This window comes from Dryobates pubescens, chromosome 7 (assembly GCF_014839835.1).
Source record: "Dryobates pubescens isolate bDryPub1 chromosome 7, bDryPub1.pri, whole genome shotgun sequence".
In the NCBI taxonomy this organism is placed as follows: Eukaryota; Metazoa; Chordata; class Aves; order Piciformes; family Picidae; genus Dryobates; species Dryobates pubescens.
The window spans coordinates 11,311,213-11,333,765 of record NC_071618.1 but is presented as its reverse complement, the minus strand read 5'-3'; the positions used below and the strand labels follow the sequence as shown (position 1 = coordinate 11,333,765).

The following is a 22,553-nucleotide window of genomic DNA, read 5'->3' as shown; positions in this document are numbered from 1 at the left end:
AAAACACGCTTTTGGTACAAGGACTGTTTCTGTGTTCCATCAGAATATTTTTTTTTTTCATTAATAATTTGTCATCAGCTGAAATCCAGAGCCACTCATACATAAAGGAGAAAAGCCTAGTGAAAAGAAACTTTCATGGTGAGGGACAAAAGCTTTGTCCAGAAGTGAAATATTATCTGAGGAGATACAAAGAACCAGACAGGGCCTTGGGACTGATAGGGGCTGGTGTACTGAGCAGGTGACCAGGACATGGCATCAGCATATCTGATAAGCAGACTGAAGGTAAGCAGCCACCGTTTTCTAAACAGTGGAAATTCAAGAGAAGACCTTCAGACCCAGTCATATGAATCTCTATGATTTGAACACTCAAGACCTGAAAAATTTACATGTGCTTTGTTGGTTAGGTATAAAATGACAACATAGCACATAATGAAGGAAAAAGTGTGAAGCAAAGGCAGCAAAAGCAACGATTTTTAACTCTTGCACCATCATTTGGGTTTCCCCAAATCCTGAGATCAAAAAGTGACATATAAAGAGTTATTTTGCATCTTCTCCTGCCTTTTGGCCTCACATCCACCAGTATTGCTCTTGCTTCTGAATAACTACTAAACAGTTTATGTGATCATATATTTCTGAGAGCTGAGCTTAAAGGATGCCAAAATTCAGTACTTTGATCAAATTATGAGATTTGTAAACACTGGGAACATAGCATGTGGGGATGAACAGATAATGTAATAACAGCAGACAGCATATACATATGGAATAGAAACGAATGCAGGAAAGAAGTAGGAAAGAATGAGTTTAAATATCAGAAGAGAGGACAAAAAGACACATTAAAATGTGAACAATTTTTATTGTAGATATGCTAGTAATCCAACCTACTTTTAATAAACAGATACAGCAATTCGCTGAAAATGTTCAATAAAAGACAAATTACATTTTTTAATGTCACTTAATAACACTCTTCTAAAAGCATGTCATTGTTGGTATGGTTTTGAGTATAGTCTTCATAATATTCAGGACAACACTCTTATATAGCACTTTCTTATAGCTAAAAGGTATAAAAAATCTCTATGAGTGTTGCTTATGTATATGCAATTCTGAACTGTGATAAGTAGGATCAGAAATGAGACTGAACTATGATAATTTATATCCAGTGAAGGTCTGATCTAGAAGCAATGATTCTCCCACCCTCCGTGAATTCCTCACATTATTAAATTAATTGCCCTTCTTTAGCAGCCTAAGCACATAAAAACAAGTCTTCTTCCAGAGGTTATAACAGCTATGCACCAGATCCTTAGCTGTTTAGTCTTCTATAGTCCTGCAGTTATTCAGCTCTTTTTCACAGGATTGCAGCTTGCAGAAAACACTGAGTTCTGGTCTTGGTTCTCCATCCTGTGTAGGATCTATGTCCTCTCAGTGCCTAGCAGAACCACCTGGCCTGAACTCCTTACCTGCTAAAACAACAGCCAACACTTTGCAAATACTGCACTTACTTGCCTTTTGTCTATCAACATTCTTCTTCTGCTTGTTGTTGCCTGTGTTCCACCAAAGCCCTTACCAGAGTTGCTAACCAGAGATGTAAACACCTTGTTCCTCTAAGTACCTCTACATCTGAGCCTCTGATTTCTTCCCAGAGTTTTGTCATTACAGATGTCCCCAAGCCACTTCCCCGGGATATCCTTGCCCTCTCACACAACTTCCTTCTCCTTGCCTTCTGTCTCTGCCTCACTGGCTTTTCTCCAGGAACAGCCACTTGCAGCTGCCCTTTCTCATCCTCACTGCCCATGAGCAGGTTCTTGACCCTGTTTCACAGGACTTGTTAGCCCCTGTTTGCCAGCACCTCACCCATCACTGGCAGATCCAGGCATGGACAAAGATATCATCTGTGCCCTACTTTTAATAGGAACTCCAGTTCCACTATCAGCCCCACGATTTTATCTGTAGGATGACTCCTACGGGTTGCATTAAGCCTTAATTAAGCACCAAATTATTTCTGTGAGTCATGTGAAAGACATCATTTCACAGATGATAGAACAGTCAGTTGAATCCCAGCACCAGTGAAATCATGAATGGCACAATCGTGAACGCACTGTGGTATATCCTCCAACACTCATCTTTTTCCAAAAGATTGATTTCTGATCTGATGCTTCATGTAATGACGTGCCAACTGTAAAATGGGTGTGTTTGGTGGTTTTAAACCATGGGCTTTTTCCCCACCAAAATTTCTATTGTGGCTAGGAAGATGGAAAGTGTCTCTTAGACTGAGTTTTCATCTGCCTTTATTTTGCTAACCACTACACAGTTTTAAGCTTTTCTACAAAAATAATCTTTCCAGCATCCACAGAATCAAAACAAGCGTGTTGCTGAGTGATCAAACACTTGATCAATGCATCACAGCAAAGCTAAATAGAAAGGCTAAAGAAAGGTAGAACATTTTAAACCTGGGCAGTAACATTGTTATGCTTGCTTTGTGAGGCACTATTTCATGTGACAGATCCTTATTCCATTCTAGATGGGTAGCAACTGTGAATTATAATTTTATTTTCCACTTAGCAGAGCCTATTGACTTGGACTAGCTCTTATCAGGAAATCAGTTTCATAATAAAGGCAGTAAATCCTGATTTTGTGCTTGTTTGATAATTAATAGTGCAGTGTCAGCAGCAGAGCAAAATGCAGCATGATTTTTTTTAAACTCTGTAATTTATAAAAAATGGATCATAAGTCAATGACTTTATGCTGAGTGTCTAAGGCACATATTCTTTACTAAAATGAGTTTAGCAGGCTCAGCGGGGGTTCTGTTATGTTTGTGAAAGTATGCGTGTAAGGCCCTCCCATTAACCCAGAATCTTGTGTCCCAATGTATAACTACGTAGGTACAGTTGGACTAGCAACTATTTCCCCCACTATGTGAGTGGAGTCACCACTTATAGCAACACTTTCTTTTCCTTTATTGGTGAAAGAATGACAAAGATTGGGATGTGTGTGTCAGTCAGTACAAATGCTAGTTACAAATGCAATATATAAATATTTATCATAGATGGAAAATAGAGGCACAGAAACAAAAATGCTCTGTTAAGCTATGTAAACTTGACACTGTCAAATGATTGTTTTTCTTATCACCATATTTCAGCATTTACCAAAGTCTAAAAGGAAAACAATAGCCTTAGCCTTTACTAAGCTAGAGTCATAGTCCTAACAGATGTATCAGACAAGCTTTTAGCATAGACCAGAGCATCTCACAGCTACTAATGATGTGGGGACCCTCATGGCAGCACACCAAGATGAGCAAGTGAAATCCCTTGTGTGTAAAAAAGAAGCAGGGAGTGAAGTCTCAGTAAGCATGTGCCTCTGAGTATGCAAGACTGTCTTCTTTAAAGGGACTTTCAGACTTAAATATGGGATTAGGTCCAAAGGATTTACTGGGAAGTCACAGAATGATCACACACTCCACCATGGGCACCTATGCCTTCTGCTGGACTAAGTAACTCTTGCAGAGACATTGTGTCAGTCAGACGAACCTCAGTGCTGCTGCGTGACTTTCCCTCTAATACCAACTTCAAGTACAGATTCCGTAAACTGGACCTACAAAATGAGCTCTGTCAGCCAAAGAGCCACGCTAGGCCAACCATTCCAGTCTTTAGGGCTTTCTGTATGTCCAGATTCAGAACACCTTTGCCTTTGCAACAAAGAGCACTGTTTCCATAGTCATTTCCTCTCCAGTTATGCAGAAAATTTAACAAATCAGAATGGTGAGACCAATACAATGCATAACAAGCTGCCATTCCTCAGTAAAAATACTATGACAAATTGGTATTTGCTGGCATCTTTCCCTGTTGTAGACCTTCCCGTTATTCCATGGATGATCATGCCATTTACTTCATGGTGATTGCACTTGGTCAAAAAATGAAGTTATTGAGAGAATTTGTTATCCTGGTGAAAATTGAGTAACACAACCACAGAACTTGTATTAAGGCTTGTGATCCCTGCACATAACACTCATCTCCCTAACATAAGGCACAGTAAAGCAGGGACAGGACAATGCATGAGCCTACTGAAAGAACCACGCAGAAATATTTTGACTTTGCATCATTTCTAATCCCTCACTGTTCTAAATTCTCCCATCACCTGTTCCTTCTTGCTCAGCCTCACCACCCCCCGGGCTCACCACTCCCCCTCCTCAGGAGCAGCAGGGACAGAAACTGTGCCCAGAACAACGCAGATGTAATTTCTTCTCTGACTCTACCCCCAGTATAAATCCACTCTAATGTCTGGGAATTATTTCTGTGGTTATAATCTCACTTCCCAGATCACCCAGGCAACCTGGCTACTGCACCCAACTGAAGCTTGTTGACTTCCAAGGGTGTAAGACCCCAAATGTGCTTTTAAAATCTGCTGGCATATATAAGAGAATATCTGGGAAAGAAGCAGGTTAACAGAAATCAGTGTACTATAACGAGCAATCAGGGTGGAGAGACAGGGAAGAGAGAGGAGAGGGAGGGGTAGAGGGAGGCAGACTTGGTGGCTTTCTTATTTTCATCTTAAAAAAAAATAAATCACAAATCAAAAGAAGAAAATACTTAGAAGGCAAAGTTTCCATAGGAAAAAAAATATTTTATTTTTTTTTTAAGAACAAATTCAGTTTGAAACAAATGTGGAATGTCAATTTTGTAATTCTCCTTTTCTGGGAACTAATTGCAATGTGGAACTAAAGCAGATTTCCAACTTATGACCGGCTAGTTTTAAAACAGAAAACAAACAAACAACAAAAAACCCCAAACAAACAAAAATAAAAAGGAAGAAAAATTATTTATAACTCAAGCATAATACTGTGTTACAGACTGGACAATGAAATTCTTAAATAAATATTCATGGTACACAATTTCAGCACAAATATGCGGCAATTTGGCAACCTTTTATACCATTTGTTTCTTCAATACAGTGCAAAGGGGAATGACACTGCTTTTAAACAAGCTGTAGCTAAATACATTGCAAAATTCAAATTTTATACAAAACATCTTGCTCAGACTTTATAAAAAACCAACATTGCTCTATATACACAATCTGGTTAAGAAAAGCGATTTTTATCTTAATTTTACTGTGGTTTTTTAATTATTATTATTTAAAAAGGTGAATAAGGCTACTGTAACACCCCAAATCCATATACAGTAAATCTGAACCTATTTACAGCATCTTCACTTAGACATGATGGTGCAAATTCAAGTCAGGTGACTAGGGATGATCATACAAGCAAGGCATTTACAGTAACTTTTCAAAGCTGGACCAACGTCAAATAAAGGAACAGTTGGTAGATTGTCATAATTCTGCACCAGACACAAAACAGATGCACAGTACATTTTTTTTTTTTCCAATTGGTTGCAGGTTGCTCTTGAGCAATTAATCTGATTTTTTTCACAGTTTAGTACATAACTAGAATGTAGCCAACTGATGAAGCATAGATTTGATTTAATAAAGATAAGTATCGGTAAACCCACCTTTTCCCCTCCTCCCCCAAAACAAAATCTTAATGACTTACAAGAGAACCTTGTATGGATGGAATCACAGAAAGGAAGGGTTGTTGAAAAGAATTACATATGTACTGTAGTTAGTCACCATGGTAACCTTCCACAGAACCATGGGTTGGGATATTTTTTGCTTTGTTTCTCTCTTTTGGACTAACATCCCAGTATCATTTTCAGGTTCAGGAAACAGAGAGAGTGATCATTTCTATGATAAATTCCTTTCTTTCTTTCCTTTTTTTTTTTTTTTTCTTGCAGGTGCTCACTGGAGGTCTGAGAACCCCAACATGCTGTTGCTACATTTTCTTTCCAAATCAGAAAGCGAAGTGTTACCATAGTAACACGACTACGTTAGAAATGTCTATTTGCATAGCACATATGAAAGCAGAGGTTTTTTTATTTGCTCCCCAGGGTGGGAGCTTTAAGGGAATAGCCATGCTAAAGAGAAAACTTTAACCTGAAACCCCCCTCTATGAACCTCAATGAAATCTACAGAACACATCAGCCTGTAAGGCAAGGGAAAATACAACACAACACAGAAAAGAAATGCCGGCACATCTTGTCATTGTTAAACACGTGATGCAGTAGCACTCGCTTGCTGATATTTTGGGCCTTTTATTTCCTAGTTTTCTCTTATGAGATGTGTTGAATTTATTTATTTTTATTTATTATTATTAATAGGCTCCCACTGTTATTTGTGGATGGCTGATGTTTTTCCCCGAAGCAGTTTCTTTTTGGTTTTGAATGTGTGTGAGTGTATATATATATGTGTGTGTGTGTGTGTGTGTGCACACACGCATGTGTATATGTGCACATATATGCATATATAAATATATGTATGTACACACACATATATATGTGAAATGATGACAAGTTAAGACTATTTAATTGCCACAAATGAGTTTCACATCTTCTTGTGTAGATTCTGTGCAATCTCAAAATATTAGTTAAAAGCAAGTAAACCAAAAGAAAGAAGAATGAACAAAATACTCTCACTTTATATCCCTTGTGTTCTATACACCTACTATAAATAAGACATATCTTCCTTCTCCATCTCAGTGTCATAATTTATTTAATTCTTACAGACTGCAAGAGGTTTGCCATATGTGCTTTAACTTTGCAACAGAGCACCAATGAACGGCTGTGTCAGTCACAGTACCTATACTCACTGTGCAGGGACAGCACTACAACGAACCAAACTGTCAAAAGACTTGATCAGACAGAAATTCTGTCTTAACTTTTAGAGATGAGAAAGGTTTGGTTTCTTGTTTTCACAATTTTACCAGTCACAGAACCAGCAACAGCTCATTTGACCCATTGGCTTATAATCATCTTGGCCAGATTTGGCTCTCTGATATTTTATTAAATGCTCTCCCTGTGTTTAGTATAATGTGATAGTATAGCAGCTGAGCCTGCTTAAAAGTCATCCGAAGCAGACTACGTTTCCACTACAGCTTCAAAGCTGTATATTTTATTGCCAGTACCACAACAGCCCTGCCCTAATATATTCTCAGCGGCCTGCTATTGTCTTGTCCTCTCTAAGCTTGTTCACTTACTAACAATAACCCTTTGTTCTACTTTATTGAAGGTACTATTGTTTTCTGCACACTGGTATTTGGTTACCACAAAATCCTTCAAATGCAGCCCTAATCCACTGTGTATGCTATTGTCTCCTACTTGCCTCTTAAAACTTAGCATACCAAAGTGCTGTACTACCTAAATGGTTTTGTTTTCTTTTTTTTCTTTCCAGCTTCTATTTTTGAGGCATCAGTATTCAACTGCAACTGCAGTGAGCCCTTCCCTCCACCACCCAGTCCTGCTCTTGACTTTGTTGACGGCCTAACTTGCTGGCTGGAAGGCTCCTTACTATCAAACACGATTTCTATAAATGCATTAGCCCATTCAAGTGAGGCTGTGTAGCAGATGGATGGAGCACACATCTCCAAACATTAATGTTTCATTAGTGATTCAGGAGGTGGAGTGAAAGGAAATATTATGTGAAGGATGGCAGATCCCTGGATTACAGAAAAAAATGGAACAGTGATGGACTAAAAGCAAGAGAACTTTAACCAGTCTTACTTAGACACTAAGGTCTGTGTGACAAATCCAGTATGCACTGAGACACACAAAAAGTCAGAAGATTGCATTTCAAGGTTGGTATATCCTAGAACACCTTCTCAGGATGCCTAGAGCTATTAAACATCCACAGATCACTCCATCTTCCCTTGGTTTTTGTACATGCCTGAACACCCGCAGCACATGGCTTTGAGGATGATGAATGTAACAAGAGTACAGCAATCAGAATGGGCATCTTCTACGTAAAAGTCTTCCAGCTTTTAGTGAATACTTATTCACCAAGATAGGAATTCTACAGACTAGGTAAGCTGTCCAGCTTGCGTCGGCTCCTGGATAAAGAGCTGTCACCTTCTCCCCCCTGTGCTTGAGTCAATGCTAGCACACAAGGCATCATCACAAACCCCAACAGAAAGCATTTGACCAGTGAGTTTCCTCTATGAATCAAATGTACCACAGAGTTGGTTGTGTGTTTCTCAGACCTTGTAATAAATGTTTGCTGGACTCTGAGGAGGCATCTCTTGAACTATGTACACTGGATGTCCATAGTCGCCGCTGACCTTTTCATAGTGAGGGCAAAAGACACTGTCTGCAGTCCTTAGAGGAATGATAATGTCACTGGGCTCAGAACCATTGTTGTTGCCACTGCGTTTTGGGGTGGCTAATGTACTAAGTGAGAGAGTTGTTGTGTGTTGCGGGGAATGCTTCCTGTGTCTTCTCCGGTACTTCAACAAAAGAACCACCAAAGTGATGATGATGACGATGAAAATGATGCACCCTGATGCAATCCCTGCAAATAAGGCCACCTCTGAACCCAGTATACTGGAATGCCCAGCCTTACTGCCATCTGTGCTAGATCCTGGAAAGAACGGAAATACAACAGACAAAAGTTATTGCCATCCTGTGACCCATTTACGCTGCTTAAAAATGTGTAGAGTAAGCAAGACTGGAAGAATTAACTGACAGCTAAACTTTGACAAACCAATTACCCTGTTAGACAGCTAAATGCAAACAGCTGAAGTCAGCAATCAATATTAAACAAGACTTTGTGTCTGTTGGTCTCACTTTTGTGATGCTTCCAAGCCACCCTGTTTCATACATCATCATCCATCACCAGCAAGGACTGGCATTGACAAGGCAGCCTTTGATGCACACCACATCTTTTAACAGATGATGACCTGTCTCAGGCAGCAGAGAGGGGTGGGATAGGACTGTGAGGGGAAATAACACAGGGAAGTAACTATTCTCAGGGCAACTGGTCTCACATTGTTCGGCTATTTTATCTTTCACACATTGATTTAAGTTAAACCCGCCCTTAGTACCTCTTTACGTGGACTCCTCTTGCTTGCAAATGAAACAAAAGAGCTTGAGGCAGCAGGGAACACAAGCAAAATGGCCATGGTGTGTGTCTGCTTGTCCTTATTTACATTAACTTAGAAGAAAACTACACCACATGTTTGGTAGTCAGGAAAAGCTCACATGTTGAACAGCCTGTTGAATATTTGGTGCCATCACACTGTCATGTTATTTGTCACAAAAATTAAGTGAACGCTCACTTGCCACTTTCTCACTTGAAAATTTGAATTGACTTTGCTCACTTGATGCTCGCTCTCAGGTGGAAGAAGTGTGAACTGCTAGAACCTCTGTAGGATATGGCTGAAACCTGCTCAATGACTGCCATATCAAAGGTTCATTAGGCCACTAACTAATGACAGAGCTAGGAATGAAAACTTGAAGCCATTTTCAAGAACGCCATGATCATCGGTAAGCCAGTTGTGCCTCATAGCATTCCCAGTTCACTGAGTTGCTCTTTTGGAGACCTTAGATCTTCAGAGTTAGCTTTTTTTCCTGTTCACCTCATATCTGAAATGCATCCTAAAGATATTTGTTTGGAACCAGTTTAGTGAAAGATCAGCCATTTATGTGCAGACCCTATAAAGGGTCAGTTAAAAGACCAGGACATTAATTATATATCCTTTGACAATAAACTTTATAAATGGCTGTTGAGAACTGTTTGATAATGTATTATACGGGAAGAGGAAGAAAAAATGACTTGTTCATCTGCCAGAGTACTACATGTAAAGCACCGCCTAAATGTAAGCACCATCGTAAAGCTGCTTAGAGAACGTCCTATCCAAAACCTTTCCTGTAAATGAGTGATGCTCTCACATGATGGTATTGACTTCCACTGCAGAATGATAGAGGGAAGAGAGAAGCTTCCAGACACCATCCACCAGAGCATCAGAACTGGCTTTTGCTCCATCTCAGTATGTAAACATTTGTTTATCTGGCACTTTAATGGTGAAACAAAATGAGTTTGGGGAAAAACGATTAAACTCCACCAGAACCCCATCCCAGGTGGGAGCTCCACCTCACTTACCTGAGTGGTCCTTTACAAAGGGGCTGGTGGTGGAACTCTTCCCATTGGTGCCTGCTTCTTGCTCAGGGCGCTTGGTGGGATCCGTGTGCCGGGGTAGCCCTGCCGAGTTCGGATCTAGGGAAGAAAAAGACGATTCATGCCGCTTCAGCACTTGATGGTATAGAGCCTTACAAGATGGCTCTAGACACCTTGTGAGACAGGAATGGTTTTGAACAGAAGAATTATTATGCAAAGGACTGGGAGATACAAGAATGTTATTTTCTTTTTGAAGCAAAATGGTTGTATTAGTTATTGCAGAGGTTTAAAATGTGAGGCCACTTGCAGAAACTATAGGGATTCCTGTAATTGGCAAGAAAAGCTTTGCAGATGACATTTCAGTTTAACCGAGGAAGCTGATTGACTACTAAACCAACTTCTACTTAGAAGAATAATTCTTTCTTCCTGCACAATAGGTTACCTATATGTGAAAAGAGACAATGAACAAAAAACCCTCTGTAATCAGAATTCATAACAAGCAAACTATAGTAATATTAGCTGCCCTCTTTTCATGTATTTTAAATAATTTTAAGCATTAGAGTTGTGGCTTTTGTTTTTAAAATAAAAATAAAAATGACTGAAATACACTACTCCCAGGTGACCTTTCCTTCTAGGGACTTCTCCAATGAATAGATCTTATTACACTAACCCTCCTTCTGTAGCAATCTGTCAGTAGCTGAAGAAGAGAAAATAGGCTTTGCTTTCAGACTGTAAGGGAGGAAGGACCACACTAGACTTGTCTGGTTCTCTGGTGTACACCACTAGAAGAAGCCTGAAGACTACAAAGACATTGAGACTGATCAAAGTAATTTAATGAAATGGCAGATAATCTTTACCTTGTCCAACTTTCATGAGGATCTTCATGGTTTTTGTCTGGCACACCCCTCCCTCCTGGTTATCCAGGCCCTCCAAAGACCCATTTGATGTTGCTGATTAAAAAATAAAATAAAAATAAAAATAAATAAACAAACAAACAAACAAACAGGAAATCAACAGGCAAAGTGATGTGAACATGAGTATCTGAAAGCAGAAATCTTTTAATCTACCAAGACCTGTTCTTGTTGCTCAGGCTGACCTATGAAACATTGTGAAATGTTGAAAGCCAAATGAATGAATACACTGGTAAGCCATACAATATATACAAATGGAGAAGTATGTTATCAATGTTTCAGATTTACACAGCCATCTTATTTTCCCAGGCACAATTGACTGAGTGACTGACTTGGACAAAAACACAGTACCTTGGATAAAAGGTGATGGAGTCAGCTGAAAAGGAAGCCCTGGCAGGCTTAGAGAAGCAAAGCACTGAAAATTCACCCTTTTTTTTTTTTTCCCCAACAATATCTTTCTAATCACCACCTTACACCTGCTTCCTCTATTACAAATCTCCTGCTGGAAAAAGTGAACACATACAAAAGACCCAGGTGAAAGCTGAGATTCTGCACTGATTGGAAAACCATTTAATATTTTAAAGTACAATCTCACTTTTCTCAGCATTGAGGAACCTCTGTGGGGGTGGGGGGGCGAGGAGGGAAATGCTGCATTCTCACAGGAGAGTTTTAGCTCATACAAACAAATGGGTGCTTTCCCCTGCATTTATATTATTCTCGCTTATCTAGGTGCTGGCGGGAAACAGGCAACCCTGCCACAAGCTGACACTGCAATGCAATTTGTGAGCATAGTACAGCTCCCTTGGAGAATACAAAATGTTGAGTCATGGTCTAGGGGTGCACCCCCTCAGGCAGCAAGCCAGCTGTTGATTGCAAAAAACCCAACAGCTGCTGGAAAACTATTTGGCAGCTGCCTGACCCTGGGCATCACCACTGCTCTGCACTGTGCCAAGCACTGGCTATGTCTGTATGTGCACTGGTGTCTCAGCCACAGTGGCAAAGCAGGGATGTCTACTGATGGTGGACTCTGGCTTTGCTAATTAGGGAATGCACCAGGGTTTTTCCCACCCCAGTTGTCCTGGGGAAATAAATTTCATCATTGTTTCTTGGAGCTGTTTATCCAAGGCCCAAAACACAGCTATGAGCAGGTGCCAGCACATACACTGGCACTGGGCCACCAGCTGGAGAAAAGAAGCAGAAAATGGGAGATAACAGAGCTCACTGCTTGCCGTGGCTGTGGTGAACTGCTTAAGCAGCACTTTCCTGCCCCAGCCCTTCTCCTTTCAGCTCAGGATCTAATTCAGCCAGGGCTTCACACTGTTTGGACCTTTGTTTTTAATTCTCGTTCCTTCGCTTTTGCCTTCCTTGGGGATTTTCTTTCAAAATGCAGCCTATGTATATTTCCTTCTTCTTTCACAATGTCATCCTAGCCCCATGGTAGTATTTTTCTTGCTCTAATCTTCTCTCTAGCTGTAAAGATATAAACCCCATACTGCTGAACCCTGCTTCCTAGCCTTTGATCTGCCTCTTGTTTTTGTTCCACTTCTGCCTCTTTTGTGACTAACTCGAATTACAGCCACCATACAAACTTCCCGAATTGTGCTTTCTTTTCCTAACATTCCCTTCTTCTTATATGTGGTCCCTCCTAGCTCCTCCTCTTGTTCCTTCCCTCCTAAAAACATGACAATGCCCATATGCACAACGAATTGTGGGATTTTATTCCCCCCCACAAAAAAAAAGAACGAAGAAAAGAAGACTTTTTTAAATATAAAAGAGTACAATGAGTAATTCAAGGTAAAAGATGACCTGAAATGTGCCAATGCATTGCCAGACTAGGAAAATAATGGAGACATATAGTTTTGCTTTCTTTTATTTTTTCCAGAGGGGTAAAAAATCAATACTATGAACCACTTCTACACATAAATCAAATGTGTCTTTGCTGAAAGTGGGTTTTATGACCTATTTGCCAATGTACTAGCACAAGGACAAGGGGAAAAAAGCAGTAAATAGAAATATCAAATCTGAGCATCAGCTCGAAGTACAACTAATACAAAATGATTTTGGCTTGCATTTTTTATTCGTTTTACAATTGAGGTGATGGGGGTTGCGTATCTCCTTAAACACCTTCAATGTGATTTTAATTGAAGGGGTTATGCTTCTTCTGCACATCAATGCCATTTTGTTTTTTAATGGTCTATCCATTTAGCCCACAGACCAGCAGACCTCAGTAAGACGCAGAGGGTGCAGTCTTACCCCAGTTCAGAACAAGAAAGTAAGACGGCAAAAAGAATGCAAAGTTACTTCAAATAGTCTCCAAACGGGAAGGTCCAGATGTACAATGAGTCTGGTTGTGTGCCGATGCGCGAGCGCAGTCTGCCTTGCTTGCTGGCTAAAAGAATGTGTTCATAGCTTTGATGTCAGATGAATGAATTTGCAGAACTGTTCACTTTTTTCCACAGCTCTTCAACAAGGGGTTTTCGAAAAGCCTATGTTACAGCTCAGAGTAGAGACTGCTACATCCTGAGAACCAGGGAATTTCAAAGAGGAGCATTTCATTGACAAAGCAAAGTTTCCATCTCAGCCTCTCCCTGTAATTAAACTGACAATTATCCATGGCCACTAGAGGAAATTATTTTTCAAAATTCATTAAGACTATTGAAATATAACCTCAGAGATCCCTAGTGTACCAGGAAGAAAGTGGGTAGCTTTAAACACATTGTTTCAAGCTTTGAAAAGCTGCAAGGAGGAAAAAAAAAAAAAGGTAACCTGGGACATCAGGGAAAACAGAATTTCATACTGCTAATGTCCCTTGACAGTTTAGTGTGCAGAAGTCAAACAAGGGAGCAAGTACAAAATATTCCTCAAACACTTGCTGCCTTTCTATATTGATCTCCAAATAAAACTTATACTTGCTAGCATGTAAGATCCTCCACCACAGTCACTTCTACAGGAAAGTGACCCTGCATCTGGAGCTCTACTCAGAGTTAAAGGCTATTTAAAAAAAAAAAAGTGTCTGTGACAAAGACTTCTGACAATAAACACAGAATGTATCACAAATTCCTTGCATGTAAAATGGAAATGTTACTCTGTGGTGTGTTTAGATGATCAAATTAATCCAGTTTATTTTTATACACACACACACACACACATATATACATATATATATAATATATAAAAGAACAGGCTTGGGGGTTTTTTTTATATTTAGATCTATATATGGCTGTGTTTTAGAAGCATTTGCTCACAAATTACCGTGCATGGCCCTGCACTAAAGAAGACGAGATAATACATCGATATTAACATTACTAAGCGTAAGTAATATACAGTGACTATAGAATGTTCTCAGGATCCCACATTTTACATTGCATTAATGCAGCAACAAATAGGAAAATAGAAGTGAGTAGGATGTTGCTACATAGGTAACAAAATATTTTTAAATCTTTTGAGGGATGGGTACCTCTGATTTTCTCAGGCCTGTCCTACTCCACTGGTGTCCATTGCAAAATTAATAAATGCAGTCAAAAGCACACTAAGCTATCTAGACAACAGTTTAGTCACGCCTACAGATAAACAGATATAAGTGTTTTAAAATCTCTATTAATTTTAAGACTTTCTGACAAATTTGTTGTAATTTATAGACAATGTTTACAGCAGTCAGTCAAAAATGATGTTTGATCTCTGTGAACACAGACACTGTGTTTGCATTTTTTCAGTGCAACAGCAGCTGCTATATTGTAAGGAATGGGAGTTTGGAGTCTTCAACTTCCAGAAAAAAAATACTTGCTATGAAATTATAGCTAAGAGCCTGCTGATACATACTTACTTTGGAGAAGCTAGTCTACATTTTCAGTTTCTTAAAACACTGCCTTAACATATATTCTCCCTTATACAAGAAGACATGACATTATTCAGACCAAAGAATCATTCCAGCTCTGCCTTGCCTTCTTCAAAATATATGTATTATTTAAAAAAAAAGGGCAAACCCCAACAAACAATCACACACAAACCCCTGCAACTCATGTGGATCAATCTGTGATGTTTTGCATTTATTTGCTTTTAAAACTTCACAACTCTTGTTTATTGCATGAAATGCTTTAGTCATAAATGCAGAAGCAGGGAATCAGTGAGCAAAAGAGAGTCAGCTGACAAGAATAGTTCCTGGCTATGATTCTTATACAGTCCCCATGGAGAGGAAGTAATATTACATTTTAATATGTCTTCATTTGATTGTTATTACTCTGCCTCCCAGGAGGCTAAGCCAATGCATGGATCTTGGCTGTTTTCAGCCTATCAGGTTGGTAACATTGCTCTAATCAGATGGAGAATTAAGCGGCTGGATTTGTGCCTTTATATAGCTTTTCATTCACAAAGAGATTAGAAATGAAGGCACAGTCACAAAAATTCAACTTCTTTCACTCCTAAAAAAAACACATCACAAAATGAAAAAACATCAACACAATTACTTAAAACACCAGCAGATGAAAATATCAGCCTCTTAATTCTGTCACAATTATTAACCACACTTTTATCTTTTAGAATTATGAAAAACATCACCTACTTACAAATTCCATGTCACATCCTTTGAACTACCACAACTTTGTAATACATTTACTTCTAGAGTTTGAATATGAAATGGACTACATAGCCGAAGACAGGAATTATGATCATCATGCTTTATTTTCCTGTGAAAACTAAAGGGACCTTAAACCACAGACTATAGGAAAATATGTCAACTAATGGGCAGGGACAAAATAAGGTTTGTCCCTCTTCAGTCTGCTGTCATTTGGCAATGTATCAAAAGACATATCACTGACGAAGCAAGCAAGAATGTATTGCTGCTGGTGTGGATCTGCTAATAGAAAAATGAGAGTTACAGAAGCTTTTGAAGTAGATCAGTGCTTTCCAATAGTAGTGATTCTCAACATTTTTTTTTCTTAAATACTGCTTGATTTAGTGTCAGAAAACAGGTTTCTCAGAATCAGAGCTAAATAAAATCAAATAACCCTACTCATCTCCACTTTCCCTAGATGTGCTTAGAACGAAAAAAGCCTAAACACCAGTAAAAAGCCACAAAAGCTTTAGATCCAACAGCAGGAAGAAGTTATTCTTAAACCAAACCTGCACTTGATCTCTTCCTGCACTCGCAGGATTACTAAGTGCATGTAAAGCTTCTGAGGGTTTTTTATTTTATTAATTAGTAGAACACTATTTTGGACAGGCATTGTGCATTTGTGCTCTGCTTTCATCTAATTTTGGTTCTTTTAATGACTCTTAATGACTCTTTCCCATAAATTATCTAAATTTATGGGGCAGGTTTAAGAACACCAGAAATCACACACTGTGAAACCACAAATCATAGATCACAACATGGAGGTTGTTTCTAGACCAGTCAGGGATGAAGAACAAAGAAGCTGAGGTAACAGAAAGAGTGTTTTAATTAAATTTATTTTTTTGCCCCCCTTTGGCCCCCAACTTACTAGCAATGCCAGATCTGCATGGAGATTGGAAACAACTAAAAAGCATTGCTCAGGCCACTAACCAAAGATCAGGTAGTTTGGCAAACACTGTGTTCTGTGAACTGCAGTTTACAATGAAGATAAATACAGTAATATACTCCTAGCAACTAATGGTTTACCCTTGCTTGCAGTGACAAAAAAAAAACAACATAAGACTGACACTGAAACCTTTACTTTAAAAAAAAAAGAAATGGTCTACTAAAATTTAACTACCAGCAGTCCCAAACCTGGACTAAAACTTAAATGCATAATGAATAGTTGTATGGAGTACTGTCAGTGCGCTGTGTTTAAATCCACAGTAAAATCACATCCTAACTTTTCTACTGATCATATAGAGACAAAGAAAGGATCCTTAATGAAAGAGGACAAAACCCTTCTGCATTTGTGCAATTAATACAATTTAGGAAACTGAGACACTCATGAAAAGTGTATAAACACGGTTTACCAATAATTCTGTGCTTTTCTAACAGATCTGGGATTTTATTTGCTCTACTTGCAAAGTTGAGATGGCAGCAAAATCTTGAGGAGTTCCTCAACCTAAAGGCCATTCAGAAACTCTCATTCCTTCAACCTTATTCCACACATTTCTTCAAATTAAGACAGATTTTTAAAAATTAAACTAAAGCTTTTAAGAGTGTTTATAAATAACTCTTGAAGCCAGGCTTTTTTTCTCTCTATCCACACAGGAGGCAAAACTTCTGTGTGAAGGGCAAGAATTCTTCTTTCTCATTCTTGCTCTTTCTTAAATTAAGTCAAATGTTCTATGTCTTCAGGATTTGTATCTACACAAGTTTCACAAATATATATTCACAAGCTTATTCTGGACAGCAAGTAAGCAACAACAACCTCCCCAGTCAAGCTAATACCAGAAGAAAATGAAGTAAAATAAAAATAGGCCTTTTTCTGTCTAGAAAAAGGCAAAAGCTCTGAAGTAAAACTCTGATTCACTTTTCCAACCACTGCTCTAAAATGTGTTTTGACCAAATGAGAATGTCATGAGTTGTGGTATTTATGATGTGGGAGTCATGATATAGGGGGTCTTTATATAATTCCCCATAAAAGTCTCTACTTGTGTTCATATGCTAAGAGAGGGACGGATTTTATTATTGCTTCATAATGTAATGTGGAGAACACAAGCAGGACACAGCCAACCCGTTCTGTAACTTAATATACCTTGATATGTGTCAACTTTTTAATTCCAGATACACATCTGGAAATCTGCAGACTTTCCTTCCTGCCTCTCATGTCATTCAACTGAGAAGTACTGTCCAAGTATTAAGAATAAAATAGGGAGAGAGTTCTTGTATATAACTTGTTTCCTGCACGCAGAATGATTCTATTAATTCCAGGGAGACATGCCATCATATAGCAAGAATATAGGAGGTAAAAACAACAAACGCTTTATGCCAACAAAGTCTTTCCATACAGGGAAAAAGAAACTGTGAGTAAGATGAAATTGGAAAGTATAAAAAAAATCTGTGAGTTTCCATGGGCTTCTGATGCCCATCATTTAAAAACCAGCATCATTTAATCTCTGGGTTAGGGAATATCAAAGATGAAGTATACTTAACAGTAAACTATTTGCTGAATTATTATCCATTAGAGAAAGTCACAGCATCCACCTACCCACAACAAAATCCTACTTGCTTCAATGCTGCCAAATGTCCCTTTTCAAAATTCTCTTGGAATGATTTAGAGGTTCTATTAAAAAAATAAAAATCAATTAAAAGCATCTTAATACTGTTTCATATTGAATGACAATTTAAGTCTTCCATTACAGTTAAGCATTTGTTAAAGTTCTGTATTTCACATACTCCCAAGAAATACTGTCAGATAATGATGTACTGTACACATGGCTACTTCTAGTTTACATAAACAAATTATATATTGTGAGTGCTGAAGTAACTGTGGCAGAGGTGTTCAGGAGGAGACTTGATAGGGTGCTTGGTTGCATGGTTTAGTTGATTAGGTGGTGTTGGATGATAGGTTGGACACGATGATCTTGAAGGTCTCTTCCAACCTGGTTTATTCTATTCTATTCTAGTCTAGTCTAGTCTAGTCTATTCTATTCTAGATGTAAGCCCACTAATTGTGAAATATTCAGTATATATCAGAAAGAATGTTAAGTATGTTACAGATTACTAGCTAGTTATCTCCACCAACCACAAACAGGTATTTCATGCAAGTCTATCCATTCTCCCAGCAAAAAATTGGATGAGGAAAAATATCTCCCCACTGCCACAAGCAGCTTTGCTTAAGAGTTCACCTAAACAGAACTAACAGAACCAGTTAGCATTCAAGTTACATTGATTGCTGCTAATGACAAGCAGGCTTGCTGGAAACAAAAGTAGAAGCTCTAATGTTAAATGAGGACCCTATTTTCTACATTGTACAAGCACACCACCACTCTTCAAGGATGTTCATCTGCCTTGAAAATCTCTCTGGTTTCTGCAGCACTTGGCTAAGAAAGGGTTATAGTGAAAGTTCATATTAAATAAACAAACCTCTTGCTCATTCTACTGTCACTAATTGCATGCAATGATATTAATGACCCAGTAATTGCTGTACGAGTAGCACTGAAGTGGAAAACATCATTTTGAGGCAGAGTTCATCTCTAGGTGGTAGGACTTCACCAGTGACTGAGTTAATGCCTAGTGACAGTTCAGAATGTAACACTATAGATGAGAAAATGTGCCAGTCTCATGGTTATAACAGTTCAGATGGACATGATGTTATTTGTTTTGACCACCCAGAGTCCAGGAGTAACCCTAATAAAGTGCCACAGTCAGAGTTTGCCCTACAGATGAACTTCATTCCTTTCAGGGGAGATGCTCTGTACTATAACAATCCAGAGCAATTTTCCACATGTTTGCTTCAATAAAAAAATACCTTCATCTCCTGCTTTTGCATCAAGCACAACAATAGTGTGCTTTACTGCAAAACACAAAAAAGCTGTTTATATCATCTAACTATCCTTCAGCAACACAGAGTTTGGCACCTCAGTACTGAGATCAGTTATGATACCAATGGGTGACTGTACACTTGGCAAAGATGATCAGAAGTTAAGCACTGTTTTCATTGCAGTGTGCTGATGTTTGTATTTAGAATTTGAAAATACCCATGGAGTAAAACTTAATGAGGGAATATTGCTAAAATAAAGCAATTGCTACATTTCCAAGGTGCTACAGGATTTCTGGTTCAGATACATGCCAGAAGAAATTAAGGAGCTTAGCTTCGTTAGAAAATATCACACAGGCACATCTTGTTCATTTTACGAATCTCTGATGAGGTAGGTATGTTAATCATCCAGTGTTTGGGATTTTGAAAAGTCATAACTAGACAGAGGAACCAATACTTTTAGTAAGTATGTTCACACAATTACTAATATTTCACTAGTGTTTTAACAGTGTAATATTATTTGGTTGGGGGTTTTTTCCCTTTTGCAACACAAATCATTTAATGAATGTCTTGATTCTACTACCACATCTGCTGTGGCAGCCTCTGGACAGCAAGTGGAATTGAGTTTCAGTACATGCTGGGGACAAACACCTGGAAAGTGGCTTTACATAAAAGGTACTGGGGAGTTATGGTGGACACCAAGTTTGATAACACTATGAGTCACTTGACCCTTAATCTCTGCCTGGGGCCACCACTAGTCTCCCAACAGCTGGGGTAGGATAGGATAGGATAGGATAGGATAGGATAGGATAGGATAGGATAGGATAGGATAGGATAGGATAGGATAGGATAGGATAGGATTAACCAGGTTGGAAAAGATTTTTGAGATCATCGAGTCCAACCTATCCATCCAACACTATCTAATCAACTAAATCACAGCAACAAGCACCCCATCCAGTCTCTTCCTAAGCACCTCCAGTGATGGTGACTCCACCACCTCCCTGGGCAGCACATCCCAATGGCCAATCACACTTTCCGTGAAGAACTTCTTCCTAACATCCAGCCTAAACCTCCCCTGGTGCAGCTTGAGACTGTGTCCTCTTGTTACATATATATAGAATACATATACACAGAATAATCCAGGTTGGAAGAGACCTTCAAGATCATCGCGTCCAACCCATCAACCAATCCAACACCACCTAATCAACTAAACCATGGCACCAAGCACCCCATCAAGTCTCCTCCTGAACACCTCCAATGATGGTGACTCCACCACCTCCCCGAGCAGCCCATTCCAATGGGCAATCACTCTCTCTGTATAGAACTTCTTCCTAACATCCAGACTGGTGCAGCCTGAGACTGTGTCCTCTTGTTCTGATACTGGCTGCCTGGGAGAAGAGACCAACATCTGCCTGTCTACAACCTCCCTTCAGGTAGTTATAGACAGCAATAAGGTCTCCCCTGAGTCTCCTCTTCTCCAGGCTAAGCAACCCCAGCTTCCTAAGCCTTTCCTCACAGGGCTTGTGCTCCAAACCCCTCACCAGCTTTGTTGCCCTTCTCTGGACATGTTCCAGCAAGTCAACATCTTTCCTAAACTGGGGGGCCCAGAACTGGACACAGTATTCAAGGTGTGGCCTAACCAGCTGATAATACACCAGCAGCCTCCTGGGCTGCATTTGGCAAAGCATTGACAGTAAACAGAGGGAGGTGATCCTTCCTATCTACTCTGCAGTGATGCTCATAGACATGATAAAGGAACTGGAGCATTTGTATAGGAGGCAAGGCTGAGGACTTGGACATTGGACTGTTCAGTCTCAAATGAAAATGCTGAAAGGGATCTTATCTGCCTGGTATAAAACACCTGGTGAGGGCAGTAAAGGAAGGTGCCAAGTGGCAGGTCAAGAAGCCACAGGTACAAACTGAAATACATGCAATGCTGTTTAAATGTGAGAAAATATTTTTGAATGTGAGGGTGAGAGAGCACTGGACCAGTTTGTCCAGGCAGCTGTGGAGTCCCTGTTGCTGGAGATACTCAAAAGTTGGTGGAACACAAGCATGAGCAACTAGCTGCAGCTGAACCTGCCTAATCAAGGGACTAGATGATTTCCAGAGGTGTCATTCAAACTCAACCATTCTGTGGTTCTGCGATCAACTGCACTGTTGTGGTCTAAATGAATTTATGTGATGATATGAAATACTTTTAAAATAAATCCTTCTTGGTTTCCCTGGCAGGATTGGAATTCAGATCTCTGTTTCTCTCACAGCAGCCCAGCGAGCACATAGGGACTACTCTGCTGCTGGAGTTTAGCTATTTTTGCTCTCTACATCCACTGAACAGAAAACTGATAAATTATGCTAACAAAGACCCTAACGTGCTTTTTAAAACCACCCTTATCAGCTTAATATGGACTCCTCTCCAAGAGCTGCTAAAACTACCTTAAGCCTAATCCTGATTTTACTCACAGAAATATTTCAATTATTTCCTTGGGACTGAAAAAAAATAGCAACTGGAAGACTGCCCATTAGGGCTTAGTTTTATAGTCAGATTTATCAGAAATAAATCCTGAAACTCTTTCTTCTAAGTTTCCAGGATTCACTAAAGTCATGAAATAAAGTCTAAGCAGACATTTAACCCTGTTTTACAACAGTTTCAACGCTGGTTTTAGCTAATGTTAAAAATATACTTTTGTCAGGCAAAAGTACATTTTCCTCCAGTCCAGCTGTGTAAAGACTTTAATGAGGCAAGCAACTCCAAGTATTTTAAATCAATTTCATTAAAACCCTTATGCAGCTCCCAGTCTTATTTTAGGACTGAAAATACTATAATACATGAGAGATACAGTATAAACAACTGTATGAAATAAAGACTGATCATCCCACTTGATGAGGTAAATGCTCATCACCAAACATAGGTACAAAATGAAAGTCAAATATGTCTCAGTATGCTAGTGTGCTTCCAGTCTTCAGACAGACACTTTCATCATAGCATGGCATATGTCACCACATCCCCTTTATTTAAACAATTACTCATACCCTGCATATAAAGCACAAAATACACACTCAACCCATCTTTATTCTGTGTGTAGTCCTGTTAAAGACTATGTAACATGTAAATATAAGATATGTAAATCTAAGAACATATACAACTCATACAAGATCAGGGTTTAATCTGATTTTGACAAAGCACTCCAAGTGTCCCTTATTGTTAATATGTATACTATATATATACAGACTTCTAAGT

General features: G+C 39.1%; 1 protein-coding gene across 1 annotated transcript in view; it reads right to left on the bottom strand.

Moving 5' to 3' along the window:
- Positions 1–6,490: 6,490 nt before the first annotated feature.
- Positions 6,491–22,553, bottom strand: part of EFNB2 (ephrin B2) — a 44,067-nt gene continuing 28,004 nt past the window's right edge. Inside the window, exons 3-5 of the mRNA XM_009898702.2 lie at positions 10,845–10,937; positions 9,973–10,086; positions 6,491–8,451 (exon numbers count right to left, since the gene is read on the bottom strand). Of these exons, the coding sequence (XP_009897004.1) occupies positions 8,069–8,451; positions 9,973–10,086; positions 10,845–10,937 (590 nt within the window). The 3' untranslated portion in view covers positions 6,491–8,068. The remainder of the gene's footprint in view (positions 8,452–9,972; positions 10,087–10,844; positions 10,938–22,553) is intronic.